Source organism: Galendromus occidentalis, unplaced genomic scaffold (assembly GCF_000255335.2).
Source record: "Galendromus occidentalis unplaced genomic scaffold, Mocc_1.1 scf7180000076490, whole genome shotgun sequence".
Classification (NCBI taxonomy): domain Eukaryota; kingdom Metazoa; phylum Arthropoda; class Arachnida; order Mesostigmata; family Phytoseiidae; genus Galendromus; species Galendromus occidentalis.
Window position 1 is genome coordinate 224,755 of NW_003804479.1, and position 19,879 is coordinate 244,633.

The following is a 19,879-nucleotide window of genomic DNA, read 5'->3' on the forward strand; positions in this document are numbered from 1 at the left end:
CCGCCCTCACCGATACGTGGTCTCCGATGGAGATCGAATCGACGGGGGAATCATAGGATCACGAGACGCTCGTGCGTCGCCCATCTTTATTCTGCGGGAGACCAACATGATCATCAGAATGAGTGAATTCAGTAATTCGATGCGTCGCAAGGAGGAGTCGCCCCCATGGAATACTACATATGTAGTTCGTAAGTCTCTCTCTGATTTAAGTAGATATCATGCAAGCCCGTCTCCGGAACGAATGCCGTCTTGCACATCGGAGGTCGCCAGACTTTTGACTCGACTCGGGAAACATCAGCCGATCTCACGTCAGGGCCGCCACCCGGAGTAGGCACTAATTACTCAGTTCGGAAACTTCCGTCAATATCCGGGAGTTGAGTCACTCGGGTGGGAAGCGATGTGATCATCGCGGGAATGACGCAATAGCCATGTGTCCTCAATTTGAGTCTCGGCGGCAGCGAGAGCCCACGTTCTAAAGTCGAACGAATGGCTGGCCGATAGATGAGCGCGAGCGATAGGGAACGACATGAAATTTGACGAACCCCTGAAGTTATAACGAGTCATCCTCGGAACGGATAGAATATCGTACGGATTTCGGACGAGGGCGAATTCAAGAGTCGTCTGCCCGATCGGATCGTAAGCCCAATGCTCGCGGATCGGGGCATCGTGGGATTGGGACAGTCGGGCTCTTATCTAGAGCCGCTTGCGAAATTTTGGACTCCGCAAGTATCGCAGATATCCGCGTTATTTCATCCTCGGATGTAGCGTAGTCTGGAAAAACCTGGGAGTTTCCCTCTTTCATCTGTGAACTAGTTCGTTCATCCGGGCTCTCAAGCGCTCGAAGACACGGATTGTAATGAGGATCTGGCTAGCTTGCCGAGCGGACGGCGATGGGGTTACGTAATGGAAGCATACACCCCGTATAGTGGCCATTAAGGCGGCTGGAGAGGCAAGCAGCCGCCACCTAGCTCGGGCTCGAAGCTCCAACGTATGTAGTCGCTGCTCCCTCGCGTGGAAGTGCTTAGCGATCCTGCCGACCGACGCAGACTCTCGCATGCGCGCCCACCCGCACCTCGTCGTATGTACAACTCGATTCGGTGCCTCGAAAACGCCAACCCGGGAGCCTTTTTAGTCTTCCGAGTGCATACATACACCCGAACAAACGTACATTCAAATGCTCGTCCAGGGGTCGAGACAGTCCCTGAAAAGTGCGCTTAATATACTTTCCTTAAGAGCCGGCGCATCACCGAAAGAAACTTGATGGTTTGTTTCCGAGTCAACGGAGGCGCTCGTCGTTAGATTTATTGAGCCGTGCCGAGGGAAAACTGTTGCTCGTCAAGGTTTTCGCCGGGAAACAGGGCTCCCCGACCGTATCGATCGGCCTGGGCGGATCCTCTAAGGAATCCCACGATTGAATGCTTTCCCACAAGAAGATACACATCTCTACATGTTATCAATTCGAATCGGGACTTTTGAAATAATACATATAAGTTCGTTGAAATTTTCCAAGCTCGCCTCATCGAGAATAGGAACCCACATGATCCATGTCGCTTCGAAGCACGTTCTCTCACCTCCATCGAGACCTTGACCCCTAGGATGACCGATTCGCACCCGCGGATGAGCGTTGCTGTCCCGACCTCGCACCTTCCGATTAGATTTTCCTCGGAAAGGATCGATGTCGCGGAGAATCACGAAGGATTCGCGTTCGGTCTCCCCCATTAGTTGGCTCAGAACAATTCCAGTTTCGCGCACGATTTATCATCACCGATGGCGGCGATTGAGACATTGATGATCTCAACGGAAGCGATTTCTGAAGCGCGCACAGAGAACTTTTATGCTGCATGCCGATATTAGCTCACATCTTCCGGGAGACCATCGAGAACACCGAATAGTCTGTACATCTGGAGCGTCGACCTGGCGAGATGCCCATGCTGACAATAGAAAGGAGACTCGCATACAGCGAGCGCGAGCCATACGATGCAGCGCGTGATCCCAAGCTGCATATTCGCGGAGCGGCTTGCCGTGCGTCGTCCACATGCAGATATCGATCGGTGTATTTAGCGCTGCTCGCTCCTCGGCCAGGGACTCCGTACGCTCACTTTTCGGCCCAATACGTTTGCCTGGCATAAAGGCGCAGCACGCGCACCCTAGCAACCCACCACCCTCCCAGCTAGACGTTCTTTACGCGGGTGTGTATGCGTTCTTCTTGCTATTGCCAAACCCTTTGCACTCTTGCGCTCTCGCGGGCCCGTCCCGTCGCAGGCGGGCCCGGACCGGCGTTCATCCCTGTACTCAGCTCCCCTATTTTCGCCTGCGATCCAATACGCGCTGGCCTCAAGCGAAACTTTAGCGGGCTCTGCTAACGGGAGCCTTTGTAGAAGCGAAAACGGCGCAAGATCAGAGCACTGAATGCCCGTGTACATACTCTATGGCGGCGGCGTCTGGGGAGGAACTAGTTTGAGTTCGCTTGCTCGTCGCTTGTTGGACGGAAGACGCCCGGCCGGTTGGGCGGATGGGCAGACAAAATGTCTGACTTGAGGGATTTCGGGGTGCTTCGCTAACAAGTTTAAAGCCTCGCCAATATTGATAAACTTACCGAAGCTGCTTGCGAGGGCGGCGAGGCTGGCTGAAACTCACTTTTAAGGAGAAGCCTGTTTGATATTCATGGCTTATACGCCCTCGTCCGCGAGACCCCAACTCAACACACACTAGGCTAGTCTGGAGCGTTTTCGCAGACATTTGAACCATGAACACTTTAAAGAGCCATGACCGAAACTACAGAGACTTCTTATGTTGCGGCTGTTGGTTTCGAGTAGAAATCGACGATCGTTCTGGAATATCACGAGAGGGGGGGCGAACCCTACCCGGTCGGCGGTTTCCGGTCGCGGACTCATTGTCGGGAGGCTCTCGTCCATGTTCCCGCCCGATGGTCCTCGGGGGTTCCCTCCGGAGATTTGTGAGGCTAGCAAATATTTTCTTCTTCTCACGGAAACGATCTGAGTCATGACGTCGATCATGATCGCGTTCGTGATATACCTGACCTACAAGTCAACCTCAACTTTTTTTCAGGACTTCCTGGAGCCGAGCAACAATCGTACGGGATCATCTTTTATGGTTGGTGGCTGTTGCTCACACCGTTCAGATGCCGACTCTCCGATGGCGTGTCGTTTGAACGTAAGGCTACACGACGCCAGACTGGCAGCAACGACAATGGCAATATTTGAATGTCCATTAGTGGACATCAAACAAAAGTCACGCAACTTCACCTAGCGCGCCCCGTCTGAATCCACTGCCTATTCTACGCCCCCTCCTGACTCCAAATTAGCTTGTGCTGCATCGAAGCTATAAGTAGAACAACGAATGGAACTACCGTTCGTGAGCCCTGCCAGGACCGGCCGAGGGCTCTCTCCGAGTGTGAAAACCCGAGTGTAGCTGCAGGCCATCATCACTCGCGGTTCATCGCATCTTATTGTATTCAATGCACTCCGCTAAGTCCGAAACTCAGCATACAGCATATCCATCGTCAACCCATACGGCTAGGACAATCGGCTCGTCTCTCCCTGAGATGAGCTCCGCGCTATTTGGCAGGTCAGAGAGATGCAACTCAACGCTTTTGAGAAGAGTTGGGAAGTTCATGCTCTTCGCCATGAAAGCCTCTGCGTGCCTTCTCTGGCTTCCCTTGAGCGATTTCGCATGGGAAAAATCTCAAGAATTATCTAACACGATCCGATCCAGAAACTCGACGCTCTCTTTCGCACCGGAAGGAGCTTCGCTAGATCTCCGAGCATTCACGAGTGAAATGCCTTGTGCCATACAAATGCGTCATGGGATCATGGGATCGGGAGGATGCCGATTTCTATGTACCGCCGACGCCTTTCTTGCGTTCTCCCAGCGCCTTTCCTGCCTTTTTCAGTGCCCCTCGCCTGGGTTTTTCGAGATATTTAGGCGCCTGAAGTCCTCAGCTCTACTTATAAGCCTCCGTCGCGACGTATCAGGTGACCCATGGAACCCCCTTATACCATAGAGTTCTGGCGAATCTTTGCGGCCAGATTTACACCTACGAGACGGTTCCGACGTAGCACCAGAGCTGTGCGCCGCGCCCCGAGATCGCCGGCGATCGCCGCCGCCGAGCTCTGGGCTCCGCCGCCGCCGCCGAGATCTGAGCACGGCGTCCTGCGGCGGAACGGCGCGCCGTCATGATCCCCATGGTGTATCGTCAAGAGCCCTTTTGAAAGATTTCGGAAGACTTTCGGAGTGAATCGAGGGAATGCAGAAGGAACTGTTCATCAAAGTCAAAGAAAGAGAACCTGGGCCGAGCTCGATGCGCTCGCTCGATGATACGAATCGTAGACGACACCTCATATCATCCGAGAATCGAGACGATTCATAAGTTTTTCTGTCGACTCCTCGCCGCACATCAAGAGTCGAAATAGGAATGACGAGCCTGCCGCCTTGTCTTTTCATACACGATAATCGAGAGTTCCTGCAGAATGAGTGACTTAAGAATAAAGGAACCTAAGATGAGCTCGCTCTTCGATTCCTACTTTCGCTATTCCGAAGCTTATTCCCTCTTTGGTGCCCTAGCTCATTCCTTGGGACCTAATTTCCCCATGGAGCTCGCTTCGGGTAAGAGAGAACCGCGGCGCGCCGTGAGTCTCAACTCCGCTGAAAAACGTCGCGGCGCCCGCCGCCACCGCCTCTTTTTTCGCCTGACGCCGCCGCCGCGAAAAATCGGATGGCGCACAGCACTGCGTAGCACTTACCAGACGGTTCCGACGTAGCACTCGAAATGCGGTCTGACAGAGTCACTCCCCGATTGAAGAAGGTGGGGCTTCTCGCTGGTCAGCCCGTCTCAATCCTAAACGATTGCTCTGCACACCATCGCTCAGAATTGATGCCAGAGTAGACGCCTTCTGATTTATTCCGATATAATCAGACAGCAAAAATCCTGAGTTTCATACGAGGTTTGCGCAGTCAACCCCGATTCTGGAACGTCCCGATATACGATCTTTCCGATTTACGAGCTTCTCGTTCTGGACTTTGGCTCGGCTTGCGAACCGGGACTCGATTGACGAATAATCTTGTGGAGGACTCGCTCCGACTTACGAACATGGTTTCGATTGGCGAACGATTTTCCTTAGAGCTTCCCCTGATGCATTAAGAGATCGACGCGCTGACCGCGAATCTTCCTCTCGATCACTTGCCCGAATACCGCTTTGCATTATTTGATTATATACATACATTTTCCGGGGGAGAAGTCGATTTCGGGGGTCATTTTTCATTGCTCGGAACGGATCATTCTCTTCAATCTGGGATACTAATGGGAATCATGATCCTAATCTGATAACAGTTCATCCTCTGTAAAAACGGATCAAGTTCGTGAATCGAGGCTTATTCGCGCGTAAGTCGAAAGCAATCGTTTCGGACACTTCGATAGTGCGTCAAATCCGACCCGGGATCAGCTGGAGCTTTCAGGTCCGCACCTTTCCCATCTGCAGGATATACGCGATCGGCCGCAGCCTATGATCTCTCCGTAAAGAAGCTGCCTGAATATGCCCACCTGGAGCAGATTTTGTCTAGGACGGAGAAGAGGAGAATTTTTTCAACGTGCGGGGGTAAACCCTAGGATGCGGAGGAGACACGCAGAAAGATGGAAGACTTTGATTCAGAGCGAGCGGATCAGAAGTGCTACCAGGGATCGATGAACCGATGAGGGCACCGACGGTCGCTCGGGCGACGGAGACATTCACGCATAATTATGCGATGATTCTATGGGAGGAGACACTCAAGATCACTACTGGGTATATGGAGGTTGATTTGAGCCGCGCTACTCGGAGAGGTCATCAAAGTCGATGACCATCCCGACGCGAAAGAGTCTGAATGTGATCTCCCTGGACTCGACACCAGAAGAGTTCCGACCGACAGCTTCCATCCCGGATGCACAGGAGTCGCAAACACCGGCTCAGACCTCTCTTTTGTTCGGTATTTGTATACACTCATGCTCATTTTCCGTGTCACTTCTTCTCCAAGGGCGAGTATTCTCAGCGGATGTTGTTGCTTTCTCCCTCCCACCGCTGTAGGAGTCTCTTAGTATCGCGTGTCATCCTCGAGGAGGGTTCTTCGTCGAGTCCGAGTCGTTCCAGTGCTTCCTCTCCCTCGGAAAGTGCTTCGTTGCATTCGCAGATGGTTCCCGGTACCATCCACTTTTGACAGATGTAGATTCTATTCCGGCTTCGGCGTAAGACCTGGTGACCCTCGTCCTCAGCCTGCCTGCTCAACCGAAAGTCACAAAGGCAGACCCTATGCTGTCGTCATGTGGCTTAAACCTGTATCGGGCCAGACTAGTTTTCAGACTCATCGCGTCTCTCAACTTGCTCATCTCAACTCGCGAATGCCGCGATCAATCGCTCTGTCATGAATCCCGTGGAGCGGTCTCCCTCTCTGAGTGAAAATTGACCTGAGATCGTCGTTTTCGATTTTGCCCCGCCACCTCGCATCCTCGAAAGCAAGCAATACCTCTCGATCGCTACCCGACGTGATGCGTGATCCAGCCTCAGAAATCGGTAATCTCTAGGCATCATAGGCACCATGTTCGATATTCTCAATGCCTCCAACACTCCGCTCGGCGTCGAGCTGACTGATTGTTCAGGAGCTCTCACTCGGGTCCCTCCGGATCGTGGTGCTATCGCGTATCTCGCGTCAGGGAGCCAGTTCCTGGACATCACGACACCATGGGCTCATGCAGGACAGCGGCTGAGAAGGTACCCCTGGCGCCAACCGCTAGGGGGCGCGGCTGTCGAGCACCTTGGCGGCGTCTGGTTCGGCTGCGGCGGCCGTAGCAGCAGCGGATCGAAAACTAACTCTCGACTGCTGTAGCAACATAATAAAAATAACAACACACAACAAAGATCGTCAGCATCAACTCAGTCTGTCCGAGAGTTCGAACTCGAGCCCCGGAAGCTGACGTTTGGCCGAAAATGTTTTATTGTTCATGTGTGTGAAAGTGCTGTGTGAATGTGCGCCTCCTCTGCCCGGTTTCCCGACCCCAAAGTTGTGAACTGAACGGCGAGCAAATGTGAAAATTCGTCTCAACGATACCTGAATGCTCAAAGGTAGGTACAGAGGCCCCAACGGCTAAGGCCTCAGAAGTGAAACTTTCGGAGGCCTTGTTTCAAGTCGGGGAAATTCCGACTCTCCTGAACCTCAGCCCGGAAGTCGGAAACTGCCGACTCGGCGCAGAGGTTCAGGCGCTTTTCAACTCGCAACGAGATTATCCGATATCGCTCGGAACGGGAAGGGGGATTGCGCCAACGACTGAACATGAACAGAGACGTATCGGAAGACGTTCATGTCAAAACTGCCTTAGACACGCTTCCTCGAGTATCTTCTGTGCAGAGTTCTAGAGTGTTCGTCGTCCAGACACGACGAGACCGCTCGAGCGTCGGAGTCGAGTACTTTTAGAGTGGTATCGAATCTTGCCGCCATCCAACGAAAGGATCACCGAATTGAATCAGGTCGCATCATCTCAAAAGGTTGCGGCGAGATTCCACATCGTTCGATGCCGATGTCGACATTCGGATATATTTTCTTGAAGGCCGTTGCGTAAATGTACAGTTGTGCTGTCTGCCAGCTTCAACGGCCCCGCACACCCGTTGACGGTTGTTGCGGCGATTTATTCTGCTGCTGCTGCCGCTGCCACTACTACTATTTCTGAGAAGCGTAACCACCTTCGAATGGTCAAACGTCATTGTCGGTGTGAGTCGAGAGCGGTTAGCCTCGTGGCGAACTATCCAAAGTCTCGTCGAACACGACTAAAACAGAATTTTGCTTTTGCAGATGGAGGACGACGGACGAAGGTCCCGCAGGACGCGGGTGCAGACGAGTTGGGTGAGTTGACACATCCGGCACATCATTCGAGCGTGCCTCTAACCACCCGGCACGACAGAACGCTCTGCTGACGCACCGAGGAGCGGCGCAAGCACGTCGATTCTCGCTCGAATTTCGCTTATTTCTGAGCAGTACGAGCGCGCGCGCAGAATCCCCACCGAGGGAAGCTTGCGTTACCCTGAGGGTTTCCAGCTCCATGTATTAATGGTTGCCATCATTCTATTCAGGTCCAGGCGAATGGCCATATTTTATCCGAGAGTGCGGCTTTGAAGAGAGCGCTCAAACAGAGTTTGATCGAAAGTAAGAAGAACCCGCCGAAACGGAGCGGGTCCGAACTGGACTCTCCCACTCACAGAAGACGTCGAACCGACCAACCCACAAACTCCCATGTCACGCCCCTCGCAAGCGCTACTCCGAGTGGGGCAAACAAGAAGAGTGAACGTGTCAGATCACCAGCCAAAGAAGCCAGGAGCAAATCTAACGAGAGCGCCGATCGACGCTCGACAGGAACGAAATGTAAAGAAATGACGCGAACCGCCGCTCCTCTTGTGGACGCGCGACCCGCCAGAGACAAACGGATGAAAATACGTCGAGATTTCCTCGAAGACACCATGCGAGAGATCAGCAAGAGTCCTCGGAGAAAGTACTGCGCCCAACGGAAATTCGCCATGAATTGCAACGGTGGATATTCATCGTCGCCGATGAACACCCCGATCAAGGCTTTCATGTCTCCTGGACCCTCGAATCCGCCCCCTCCGTTGATTCTCCCCGCAGCTGCCACGCAAAGCACTTCCCCCTTGAAACCCACCTGTAAAACCGAAGATTTTCTAACATTCCTCTGCCTCAGAGGCACGTCGCTCTGCCCCGACGATCTCAAATTCCTCGAAAACCCACCTAGCTACGAGACGAAGACAGATGAGAAGTCGAATATCCTCGCGAAAACAAAACGTAACCTCCAAAGAAAGCTGTCCGAAGTCGTCGACGAGATCCGACCACCCCGCAGATTACGAGATTCGACCGACAGCATAGATTCGGCTAACAACCGTAAGGAGCTTGTCAACCACGTCGCCAAGTTGATTTCAGCCAAATATAAAAAGAGCATCGGGATATCCCAGAGACTTTCGGCCCGGCAGTCGAGCAGCGATAGTCGGAGTTCGACATCCACGTCACGAGCCGAGAGATTGAAACTCCGACAGAAAAAGGTCGCGCTCATCGAAAAGGAGAACAAACGGAGATCGCGAAACGCCAACGAGAACGGCGATCCGGGAGACAATCTCAATCATAGCGTGGCTCAGCGGCGGACTGCGTTGATCAGATCTCAGAGTCGACGGACGCAACAGAATTCTCGGAGAACTAACGTGGTTGCGAGAAGCTTGGTGAGACGAGCGAAGACGAACGGACCGTCGAGAGCGCCAGAGAAAGATGGAGACGACGAGGGAAAACACACTCGTCACAGGAACGGGATAGAGAACGACGAAGACGTCGATGATGATGATGATGACGACGACGAGAGGAGAGCGACTCGAAGTTTGGGGCCTATTGCTGAGGTCGCCTTGCCCATTTGGCCTCAGTATAAGCTCAAACAGTATGAGATGTCGCTCTCCAAGAAGACCGCCAGCAATCCTCGCGACTCGAAAACACCGAAGAGAATAGAGAAGCGACGCTCGGAAAGAATCAGCACTTCGATCGATTGTCCCGGGAGCACCTCGTCGCGGAAGAGCGTTCGACAACGCGCGAGCAGACCTGAAGCCAGAGACAGCGTGGAGTCCAATGGTAATTAATTGATTAAGTGATCGATGCTCGTCCGATTTCTCGTCTGTCGGAAGAAAGTATTATCAGAGTTGGTGAGAGGGAGGAGAAGCTCATTGCATATTGAATTATTCGAAGGCTCAAATAAATTGATTATGCCCGGTCACCACCAATCACATTCAGAGAGACTGACCCCCCAAAGTCAATCTTCGGAAAGCTCTCGATATTTCGGAAATATGTCTGGAATCCGTGGTCGATACATTCGACGTGGCACATCTCGAATGACGATCACCCGAGATGTGCGCGACGCTTCCAAACGACGGGTCGACCTATCGACCCGCTACGCGATATAGTCGACGACTGATTCGAACGCGTGTTTCGAAACTATTCCAGAGAGAATGAACTCGATGTTCCTGATCAGCTCGCCGGAAGAAGAAAGAGCGCTCAATGGTCTGCTCTCGACCCAATTCGAAGGTGAATTCGGGGGTCTCTCGACCTTGACTTCAACGTCGCCTGTCCAGGATACACCAATAAAGGCCACACTCAATTTCATGACCGATTGCGGAAGTCCCAGCGGCAGTGTCATTTCACGGACGAGTGATACGTCATTCAGAAAAGTAGGTTTTGGAACATATTCTGATCTGAATTCTGATTGGAAAAATTCTCTCGGATATCCTCTTACGTCAGCTCCTTCTTCATGGTGATTTTCGTCTTTCCAGTCAACCAGCTCCGTGGACCTATCTACCTCGAGTTCAAAAGTGACGAAGAATCGCAAAAGCCAAGTCAGATGGTCGATTGGGGAAACGAACACCCCTCCGCCGGCGAAATGCGAAATGGCCACCTGTCTCGTATTCGAGCCCACGGCCGAAGAATTCCAGGATCCTCTCAGATATATCAGGGACAAAATGACCTCAATCGACAAGTCGAACCATACGATGTTCAAAATCGTGACTCCGAAATTAAAAGATTGCAAGAGCACTGCCAAGGCGGACTGTCGACTTTCGAATGATATGAGATTTTTAGCTTATAATCAATTCCTGCACAAATTATGGCGACGTTGGGGACCGTCCACGCTACAGTACGCCTGTCTCCGGAAAGCTGTGAAGATTTCCGAGGGAAAAGAAACAAGTGGGTATCCCAGACTCTCTCGCTAATTATGCCTCTTCGAAGATCGATTCTCGAGATGTTGTGGCGAGAAACCAAAGAGGCGTCCGATGCCTTTCATAGCGAATACTGAAGATTCCTTCCCGAACCTTTTCCAGGGGAAGATGATGCGGTTGAATCAACTGATGACGAAATCCTGCACAAGAGAGGTTGCCCCCTCATCGGGGGGGTTGAAGTTGACGTCGGTCATCTGTACAACACGGTCCAGAACTTTGGAGGAATCCAACAAGTTATGGAGAAGAAGAAATGGGTCCGCGTCGCCGATACGATGCGGATCCCTCGGATGGCGCACGATAGAGTCGCTCGTCTCGACGATGCCTATATGAGATACTGCCTACCTTTGGAAGTGATGAGCGAGCAAGAGAAGGAGGAGGTCTTCAAAAAGGTCGATATATTCAAACGCCAGCTTGCGCTTTGTTGGGAGATTCCTTGATTTTCCTTTCCCCGAGTCTCCCAATGAGCCTCGGAATTACCCCTGATCGGCGGGTTCATCCGTTTCCTCGGAGCCCCCCAATCGCGATTCCTCATCCTCAGTATTGAACTTGTCTACCCCTCTGTTTCCAGGTGAAGGAAGACCACGAGCGGCGGCGCTCGGAGGACATTTGGGACGAGAACGAAACGCTCGAATGTGTCTGGCCTGGTCGCAACATGACTCTGGCGGTTTTCGAACGCGTCGCTCGGAACATTTACACAATGTGGTACAAAGAAGACTCGGGAGTTCTCTCTGAGGATGTGGAGCACGATTTCTGGGCAATCGTCGAAGCTCGGAAAAGACACGTAGTCGTGAACTGCGGCAACATCGACACTCTGGCATATGGCTGCGGCTTCCCTCAGCCGCAATGCGCGCTCCCCGAGCAGAGGAAACGGAAAGCTGAAGACAGTCCCGTAAAAAACGAGCGAGTGATTCCCTGGAACACGAAAACGCTCGCCCAACACCCCGACAACGTCCTGAGATGGCTGGGGAACGTCTCCGGTGTGACGACCCCGACTCTCCACGTCAGTATGCTCTTCACCGCGCTGCCGTGGTACCGAGATCCTCACAACGTCAACTGGCTGGACTTTCATCACAGCGGTAGGTGGACACCCGCGATTAGAAGATCAAGTGGAAGAAACCGAATCGCAAGCGTCCGACTAAAGTTCGACGTTTTCCCCACAGGCGCGACACGGATCTGGTATTCGGTTCCCGCGAGTCAAGCCACACGGTTCCACGAGGTCGTGTCGAAACTCGCCCCTCACGTCCATCAGAGTGATGTCGGCATCCCTTCGGACGCCTGCTTGATTCCACCCCAAATGCTACTCGACCGTGGAGTCCAATTGGAGCGGATCGAGCAAAAACCCGGAGAAATTATGGTGATCCTCGACGGGTGCTATAGTTCGAACGTAAGCTGCGGCTATAGCATCTCTGAAAGCGTCTACTTTACATGGAATGATTGGCTTGCCGACTGCCGAGAAAGGTACGTTCTCGCAGGCATTCGACTTGCGTGCTCTTGGGCCTTCTTTCGGACCGATTTCCCGGTAATTTCTCCGCGGCAGCCTGAGGGGGAAAGTCGCTAACATGCCACCCGCTTCAGATTCAACACCTTGCGAGAGAATAGTGAACCACCGACCTTCTGCTTGGAGCAATTAGTCGTCAACATGGCGATCGCTGGAGCCACCCAAGGCAGCAAGATGGAACAGGCTTTACTAAGGGACGTGAACGAAATCCTGAGCCGGATGACCCAGGAGCTCGGGAACAGTTGGGATGCCTTGGAGAAAGACGGTGTCCCGATGGAGAGGAGAGAACAAAACACATTTCCCATGGAATGTGCTTGTTGTCGCATGCTTTGTGGGCTAGCAGCTGTAAGTGATCGCGATGATTCGCCCCGATTTCAGAGGGTAGAATAGCTGGCCTGTGAATAATCCACCGTGATCGGAAAAACAGTTCACGATTTCGACTCATTGAGGCGTGTCATGATTTCCAGGCCGTCAGCCAAGACTCGTCGGAGCCAGGACAGATATTCTGTCTTCCGGATGCGAACCAAACTCTGTTGACTTACGCTGCCGCTCCCGTGACACAGAAGAACAACAAGAAGCAGAAGATCACGAATACTTTATCGAAGCCCGGGAACAAATTTAAGATCGTTTATTGTTACAACATGGTACGTGGAATTTACTTCCATCTTCAACGCGATTGAACTCTCTCCAGGTAGCCCCTCGCATGCCTCAATAGTTCACTGGAAATGATCTTGGATCTTCGTTTTCAGGAGGAATTGCGGACAATTTTGAAAAAAAATCCAACAGAAACTCAACATATGATAGTTACGACCGTACCTTCGATATGCACAATGAAATGATGAATTGCGACTTACGTGACAATCACCACTGCCAACACCACCGACATTTTTAGGTATCTGCATACGAAAAGTTATATATATATATATATTCATATATCCGTGTATTTTTGTGACTAACGAATTCTTGAACTGTACAAAGTGTAATCTAGAAGCGATCGAAGTCGAAAAATATTCTAACGACGCGGAGCTCCATTTGCATGAGCCATTATCACTTTCATTAAGACTGCCTGTGGAGATCTCTCGTCTCGAACTCCGCAACCACTGCCAATCCGTTGATCGACTGAGCTGCAAATAGACCGTGAACATTTCATCCGCATGAATAGAAGAAAAAAATCTGATATTTTGAGACGACGTTGAAGACGGAAAACAGAATAAATTGCCGATGGACTTTCTATGAATGAGCAGATTCGATTCCCTCCCAGTTTATGTTTCGCTAGATCCTCTCCACAAGGATCTGCTCGAGACGACGTCTCGGAAGAGAGCACTCACATTCGCCGGACGAGAAATGAACGATCGAGACACCCAGGGCCAGCATTGGCAAAAGCGTGAGCGCCTCATCCGGACACAAGGCCATTGTCAATCCCAGACACGGCCTGATTTTCCACGTTGTGTCGAGACATATGGTTACACCGGGCCTTGCTCGAACTTGCTCGTTCCATTCCTGATGTTCGACTTCCACCGCTAGAGAAGACTTCTGTGGGATGGCAACCGCCAAAAGTGGCCCCGATGGTGAACGAGATATCGGGCTTCATTTGGAGAAAGCCACCAGAACTGTGATCCGTGATGGAAGGAGTGAGACCGTGCCGGCTCTATCGTTGGAGCACGTACAGCCAAAACCTTACTACTGGCTCTACAAATCAGTGCTGTCGATCTTCCCGTCCTCCGAGGATCGGATCGCGCTCATGAGCGCAACTTTCGACATCACGGAAGAGAGACACCTCAAGATCATGGCTCATTGTCAAAGCATACAACATTTGATCATGGACTTCGAAGCGCTCCTACAAGCCGAGTACCACAAATTCTGGTCACACGTCGTATACGATGATGACTTTAGACTCGCTCTCCGAACCTATCTCCGCATGGCCCCACGGTGGTTCGACCCGCCGATGTACTTGAGCTCGCTGGCCTACGACGCTCTGTGCGAGGAGCTCCATAATGTAGCTTTCAAAGTTATTCTGAGGATGTCCACCAGAAGCGAATCTCGGTCCGATCATATGTCGCCCGAGGTTTTCGCGGAGTTCCTCGACAAGTACATTTTCGAGCCGGCGATGATTTTGGATATATGCACTCTGTACGGTTTAAATTTCGTGCAGCCGAAACTCCGTCTCTTGACGGACCTACTCAGAAATTACCATAAATACCAACCGAAAATGCTCGAAGATCTGGGAAAAGCCGCCGAGAGTTTCTCGGCGACGATTGGGACGTTGAAAGACCTCTGCAGTTCCTCGTGCGACATTGAAGTCACGACGATCGCCATGTGCGTTGCGGCGATGTCGCTGAAAACCGTAGACGATGAGCAACTGATGACGACTTGTCTGAGCGCCACGGAGACCGCGGCCTCGCTTCTGCTTCTAGTCAAGAATGCCCCGCCCACCTTACTGTTGAAGTTTTCCGAGACGATCGCCTCGATGCCCGACTTCTTCGAGTCGGTCTTCCTCCCTCTCAATGAGGAGGTCGAACGCCGCCAAGACTCCTTGGTGGCGATATTCAAAGACAATCTGAAGACGCTGCTACGTCGAGGCATGAAATGTGCCCTCGATGTCTACAGACACTACGTCGAGCAGGAATGCACGGGAAAACTGACGGATTCCCTGTCGGACGCTGACGCGGTGCCCCTTCTCGAAAAGTACTACGCCACCCTCATGCAAGCCGTGCCGGAGAAATCGTTCATGCTAGCCTACAACTCCCTGTATCCGCTGGAAGAAGACTTCGAAGAGCTGCGGAGGAACCGCGCGACCCGCGAGTTCATGGACGAATCGCATTTGAAGTACATTCTGGAGAGTTTAAATCAGCCAATTCCAGAAACAGCGGTTCTAGATGAGAACGTGTACGGCCGGACGGTGGAGTATGCGGGGGCGAGTTGCGTGGAAGGAGCCGTTGGGGGAGTCAGCGACGAGGTGAACAGTGTCCTGGCTATATTCCCCGATCTGCGGCAGGAATTCGTCGAGAAATGTCTCGAGTTCTACGGGGGAAATGTCGACGAAGTGGTTTCGGCGATCATGGACAACAACACTCATCCAGAACTCGAGAAATTCAAAGTTTCCGCTGCGCCTCCAAACTCGCCGAGCGTGGTGAAAAAGACGACTTTCGACGGTGCCGAAGTGCACATCGGCAAGAAGAATAAAGTCTCCAAGGATCTGTTGGATGATAGAACAGAGAAGTTCAACCTCAGGAAAATCGTTCTGCAATACACTGACGTCGTCGACGAAGTCGTCGTTCAACCAACAGACAAACTCTACGACGATGAATACGATGACACCTACGACTCCAATGACATTGGAATCCCCGAGAAAACGACCGGAGACTGCGGAAGAGCTTTCGAGGAGCCACGGATCCTGGCGGGCAGAGGCGATCGACGCAAGAAGCACTGGGAGCAGGACGAAGCTGAATCGGATATGGACGAAGAAACTGCTCGGCGGAAACGGATGGATTTCTGTGAGAATCCTGAAGAAGCTCGAGCGCGTCGCGAACAACGGTATCAGGACAGAATGGCAGCCCGGGGCAGAGCCCCACCGCAGCAGCGAGATGTCGTCGGTGGCGCTCGCGGTCAAGGCCAGAGCGGAGACGTGCTCCGCAATCGGGCGCTGAAAGAACGGAATAAAGGAGGGAATCGGAGAGCTCAGGCCGATCGGAAACGCAGAGAATTCTAGCGCTGAAGTCAGTCCCGAAACTGTTGAGTTAATAAAGAATTTATTTTCGAAAATTCCGCGAATTCTTGATGATCTTCAGGAACTGATGTCGGGATGATAGGGGGACCGATACTGTAAAGTATCGCACCCCATGCAAACTGACATGTATCTCAAATCTCGAATCGCATTAAAGACCTTCTGGTCGTTCCATTTTGTGGAGAGTGGAAATTGGCTTCCAGACTTCGCACCTCGATCGATAGCATCGCGCATCGATTCGTGATCTCAACAAGTCATCCTCGAATGCTCCAGGTGAGTTAACTCTTTTTTGAGGGCTTCCGAGGATTCATTAAAAACAAAAACGAGCCGAGACTCTCATTTTTCCTAGACTGTATGCGAAAATAATCTTGCTCCCGAGGTCCCGAGCAGAATTTCGCTCGACTCGATTTTAATCGATTGCCATCTTCCCCACAGCATGCATTTCTATAATCTCGCGGAGGAAAATCTCTTCCGCATCGCGGAGAGCTTGGATTTCGAATCGCTGATAGCATTCGCGCAGATCGATGCTCGACTGCGGCGCTTACTACCGGGAAACTGTGAAAAGGTCCGAATACGGAGGATACGGACCTGCACGCAGGACTTTCTCGATGAGCATGGACCCTCCGTGCGTAAGCTGGATCTGTCGCATTGCATTCTGGATGAATGGCGGATCCCCGACGTGATCAGAGCGTGCCCGAACATCACGGAACTCAGCCTTGTCAACTCTCGGCCACACACAATGAACCTGCTGGAGATCCTTGTCGACTGCAAGGAGTTGCGATCGCTGAGCCTTTCCCTATACCGCGGAGAAATATTGGATCCCGAAAATCCTCCAGAGTTTCCCCAAGGAGCATTCGAATCTATCAGGAATCTCTACATCGAGGGGAGCTCTCTGAGTCAGATAATTACACTTATGAACATCGTCGGTGGTCTAGATACCGCACATGTGAATTTAATTGGGAATGTCGAGCAAGGGAAGACGAAAGAAAGAGGGCGTCTGGTCTACAGACACTACGAAATGGAAGAATTCATCTGCTCGTATCACCTGGCGAATATTTCGGAATCTCTCCTGATCGAGTTCCTCCAGTCCGTAGACTATAGCAGCCGAAGGGAACGGTACCTTTATGGATGGCCCGCTCTAAAGAGCGGATGCCAAATCTTGAGAAGTTACGAGACCGATTCGGAATATCCCCGCGAGCGTGAAGAAGAAGATATCCGGAGGCGTTTCTATGTCGAGGAATGGGTGGCAGAACGCACAGAAGACGAATCGCCACAATCCCCTTACGGAGATCCGGAATCTCTCCGAGTCATCGCGTACGCGGGGCGCCTCGTGCATGGGGCTCGTCCGAATTTGAATGGCTTCTTCACATCCAAGCTCGTCGAGCTTGATCTCACAGCCTACCACGGGACCTTCTCGGAAGAGTTTTGGTTCAATCTGACTGATCGTTCGCCCCTACTGGAAAGCCTAGCGATGCCGCTCTGCCTGTTCCGTCCTGCTGTCGATCCAGCGTTCGCGGGGACCTGGCAGGAGAAAAAGACAGTGAAAGCATTCGAGAACCTGGAGTTCCGGCTTCGGAAACTCAGATTGAAAAAACTCCATCTCGAAGGGCAAATGCACCGAAGCTTCCGACCGGGGAAGCCGTCCTGGATTCCCGGGCTATGCGAAAAATGTACGACGCCATTGAGACCATACAATACACCGAACTTGAGGATTCTCGATAAACTTCAAGAGCTGACGTTCAACACGGTTCACCTCGACTATCCAGCTCTGAGCAAAATGGCGAACCCCTCGGCTCATACGATAAAGTTGGTTGTGAACAAGATGATACATTTCGATGACATTCGGGAATTCATTGAGGACTGCCCCGGCATGGAAAATTTTAAGTTCTGCGGCTTCGACCCACCCCTGGACTCGGAGGAGCTTTGGGAGGCTCTAGCTGCCGGAAAGAAGTTGAAACAACTCTGCCTTGGATCTCGGTCGAAGGATATCTTCACGACGCCGATGCTCCGCGATATTATCTCGCGAATTCCTCAGTCTCTGGAGATCACGCACTGTCACGTCGCGGCCTACGAAGAAACGAGTGAATTCCTGAAGCTTTCGGGACGCATGAAAGACTCGATTCGAATCGTGGACGAGAACACGATATCTCTGGATGGCGGTATTAAAACTTCCAAGTTGTACGGGCCTCTCCTCGGACGCTCGCTCTGTCACGCAGAGACTTTCGCCGGCTACGTGCGGCCACAGAAGTGGGGTGCCGATGATCATTGAAAGCTCGGGTCACTATGAAGTCGTCGGAATCAATCACTGTGACTCCTTTGGATATCAGCGTAGACGCACAATTTCTATTCTCTTCGAGAACAAAAGGAGTCAGCGCAAGGGGGAGCGAACCCGATCGCTTCCGCGAGCCGGAGCTCCGAATTCTCTAGCTTTTAGGACTGGGTCCGTCTCGGTGAGCTCCTGATATTCAGGACTCTTAATATATATTTTTAATTAGATGCATCCCGAGTCCCAGGAATCCCGGTTCTCTGCCAATAAATCAAATCATTTTGACCACATGATCTATGTCTCTTCCCGATACCCATGGGGGCTCAGTCGGAGGTAAACGAGCGTCGAGAGTCTCGCTCGTAATCGATGGACTCCATCCGGTAGATCCGACAGACTTACAGTTTATCAGAACTCAGAACACGTCGGAATCCTGAGAATTCTTCGAGGCGTCCCGTAGCGAGCTCGAGCCCTTGTGAGATTGCATGAGTGGTGAACCCCGATATAAGACGACTCATTGTGATAATGTGCTTAGGTAAGAGCTCGTCAAAGTTTGCCCTGTCATGCCCAGAGCTTTGCTGGGTGCCCGCGACATCAGCAACAATTGTGACTGGCGGTTGGAACCAATCCGGAGGAGTCGCCCGGAGAACTTTTCTGACTTGGGGGATGAAATGTGTGTGAAATGTTCCCGCTTCCTCTCGATCCTGATATTTCGTGATGGAGGTAGTCGCTCCGTCGGGAAGAGTCGTGAAGATTTTAGCGTTTCTGGGAAAGAAACGAAGCCCTCCCGGGAATCCGTAGCTGCCTGTCGTCGTCTACAGGGACTCAGTTCCCAATGAGTTAAGCCCGCGGCAAGCGTGAGAATATGGTCGGGAAGGACTCATTCTTGACCGAGACGTTCATCACCACCGCGACCCTCGCAACGCAATCGACTCCCTGCGCATCCTTCCCGACGGCGGTCGAAGAGTACATTAGGAAGCCGACGCCTCGACCCATAAGAATCAATGTGACGAACCTAACACAGCACCGACGTTCTCCCGTTTTGAGCGCGTCGTCCATCTGTCTCAGCGGTATCGCGATGATCAGCTTGACGGCCCTGATTGTGCTTCTTAGCGTGAGGTCGAGCCTTCAAAGTGTGACCCCCGCCCCTGTTTCAGCATTTCCTAATCGGAACACATCGTGGAGAGCCGAATAGTCACCCGATGCGCTTGTCAGGATCGTCCGAGCTGTGATATAATCGAGTTTTCTGCCGAATATAAGAATCAGGGACCCAGGGAGACTGCCGCCGCGAGACTTAGGTCGGATTGTGTTCGTTAGATGAATAGAAGTACCTAATTTACTCGATACACTCGTCCTGGATGAACATGACTGGATCTGAGACCCTTCTCGACGCTCCTCAGACGGACGATATGAACAGATATCTGATTCCGACTGCGAGCCATTGGATACGGTGAACTCAAAAAAACTTTTTCGGGCTGATCCACACAGCCAAGGTTTAACGTCCCGGGTACTGTTATTCACATTGCTTCCGAGGACGGATCCATAGAGCAAATGTACCCAGGAGGATCAAGGCCGAGTACCTGCATATTTTTCCGGCA

The 19,879-nt window shown here is 52.0% G+C and overlaps 2 protein-coding genes across 2 annotated transcripts; both read left to right on the plus strand.

Annotated features, from left to right (window-relative positions):
• Positions 1-6,731: 6,731 nt before the first annotated feature.
• On the plus strand, positions 6,732-13,133 carry Jarid2 (Jumonji, AT rich interactive domain 2). Its single transcript, XM_029113251.1, has 12 exons — positions 6,732-6,761; positions 7,837-7,887; positions 8,115-9,298; positions 9,344-9,660; positions 10,030-10,253; positions 10,356-10,764; positions 10,905-11,185; positions 11,365-11,872; positions 11,957-12,254; positions 12,372-12,639; positions 12,762-12,938; positions 13,044-13,133. Exons 1-12 carry the CDS (start codon positions 6,732-6,734, stop codon positions 13,131-13,133), a joined length of 3,837 nt encoding a protein of 1,278 aa, XP_028969084.1.
• Positions 13,134-14,024: 891 nt separating this feature from the next.
• Positions 14,025-16,003, plus strand: LOC100902623 (activating signal cointegrator 1 complex subunit 2). Its single transcript, XM_003739291.2, has one exon. The coding sequence runs from the start codon at positions 14,036-14,038 to the stop codon at positions 16,001-16,003; it is 1,968 nt and encodes a 655-aa protein (XP_003739339.2). The 5' UTR covers positions 14,025-14,035.
• The last annotated feature ends 3,876 nt before the right edge of the window (positions 16,004-19,879 follow it).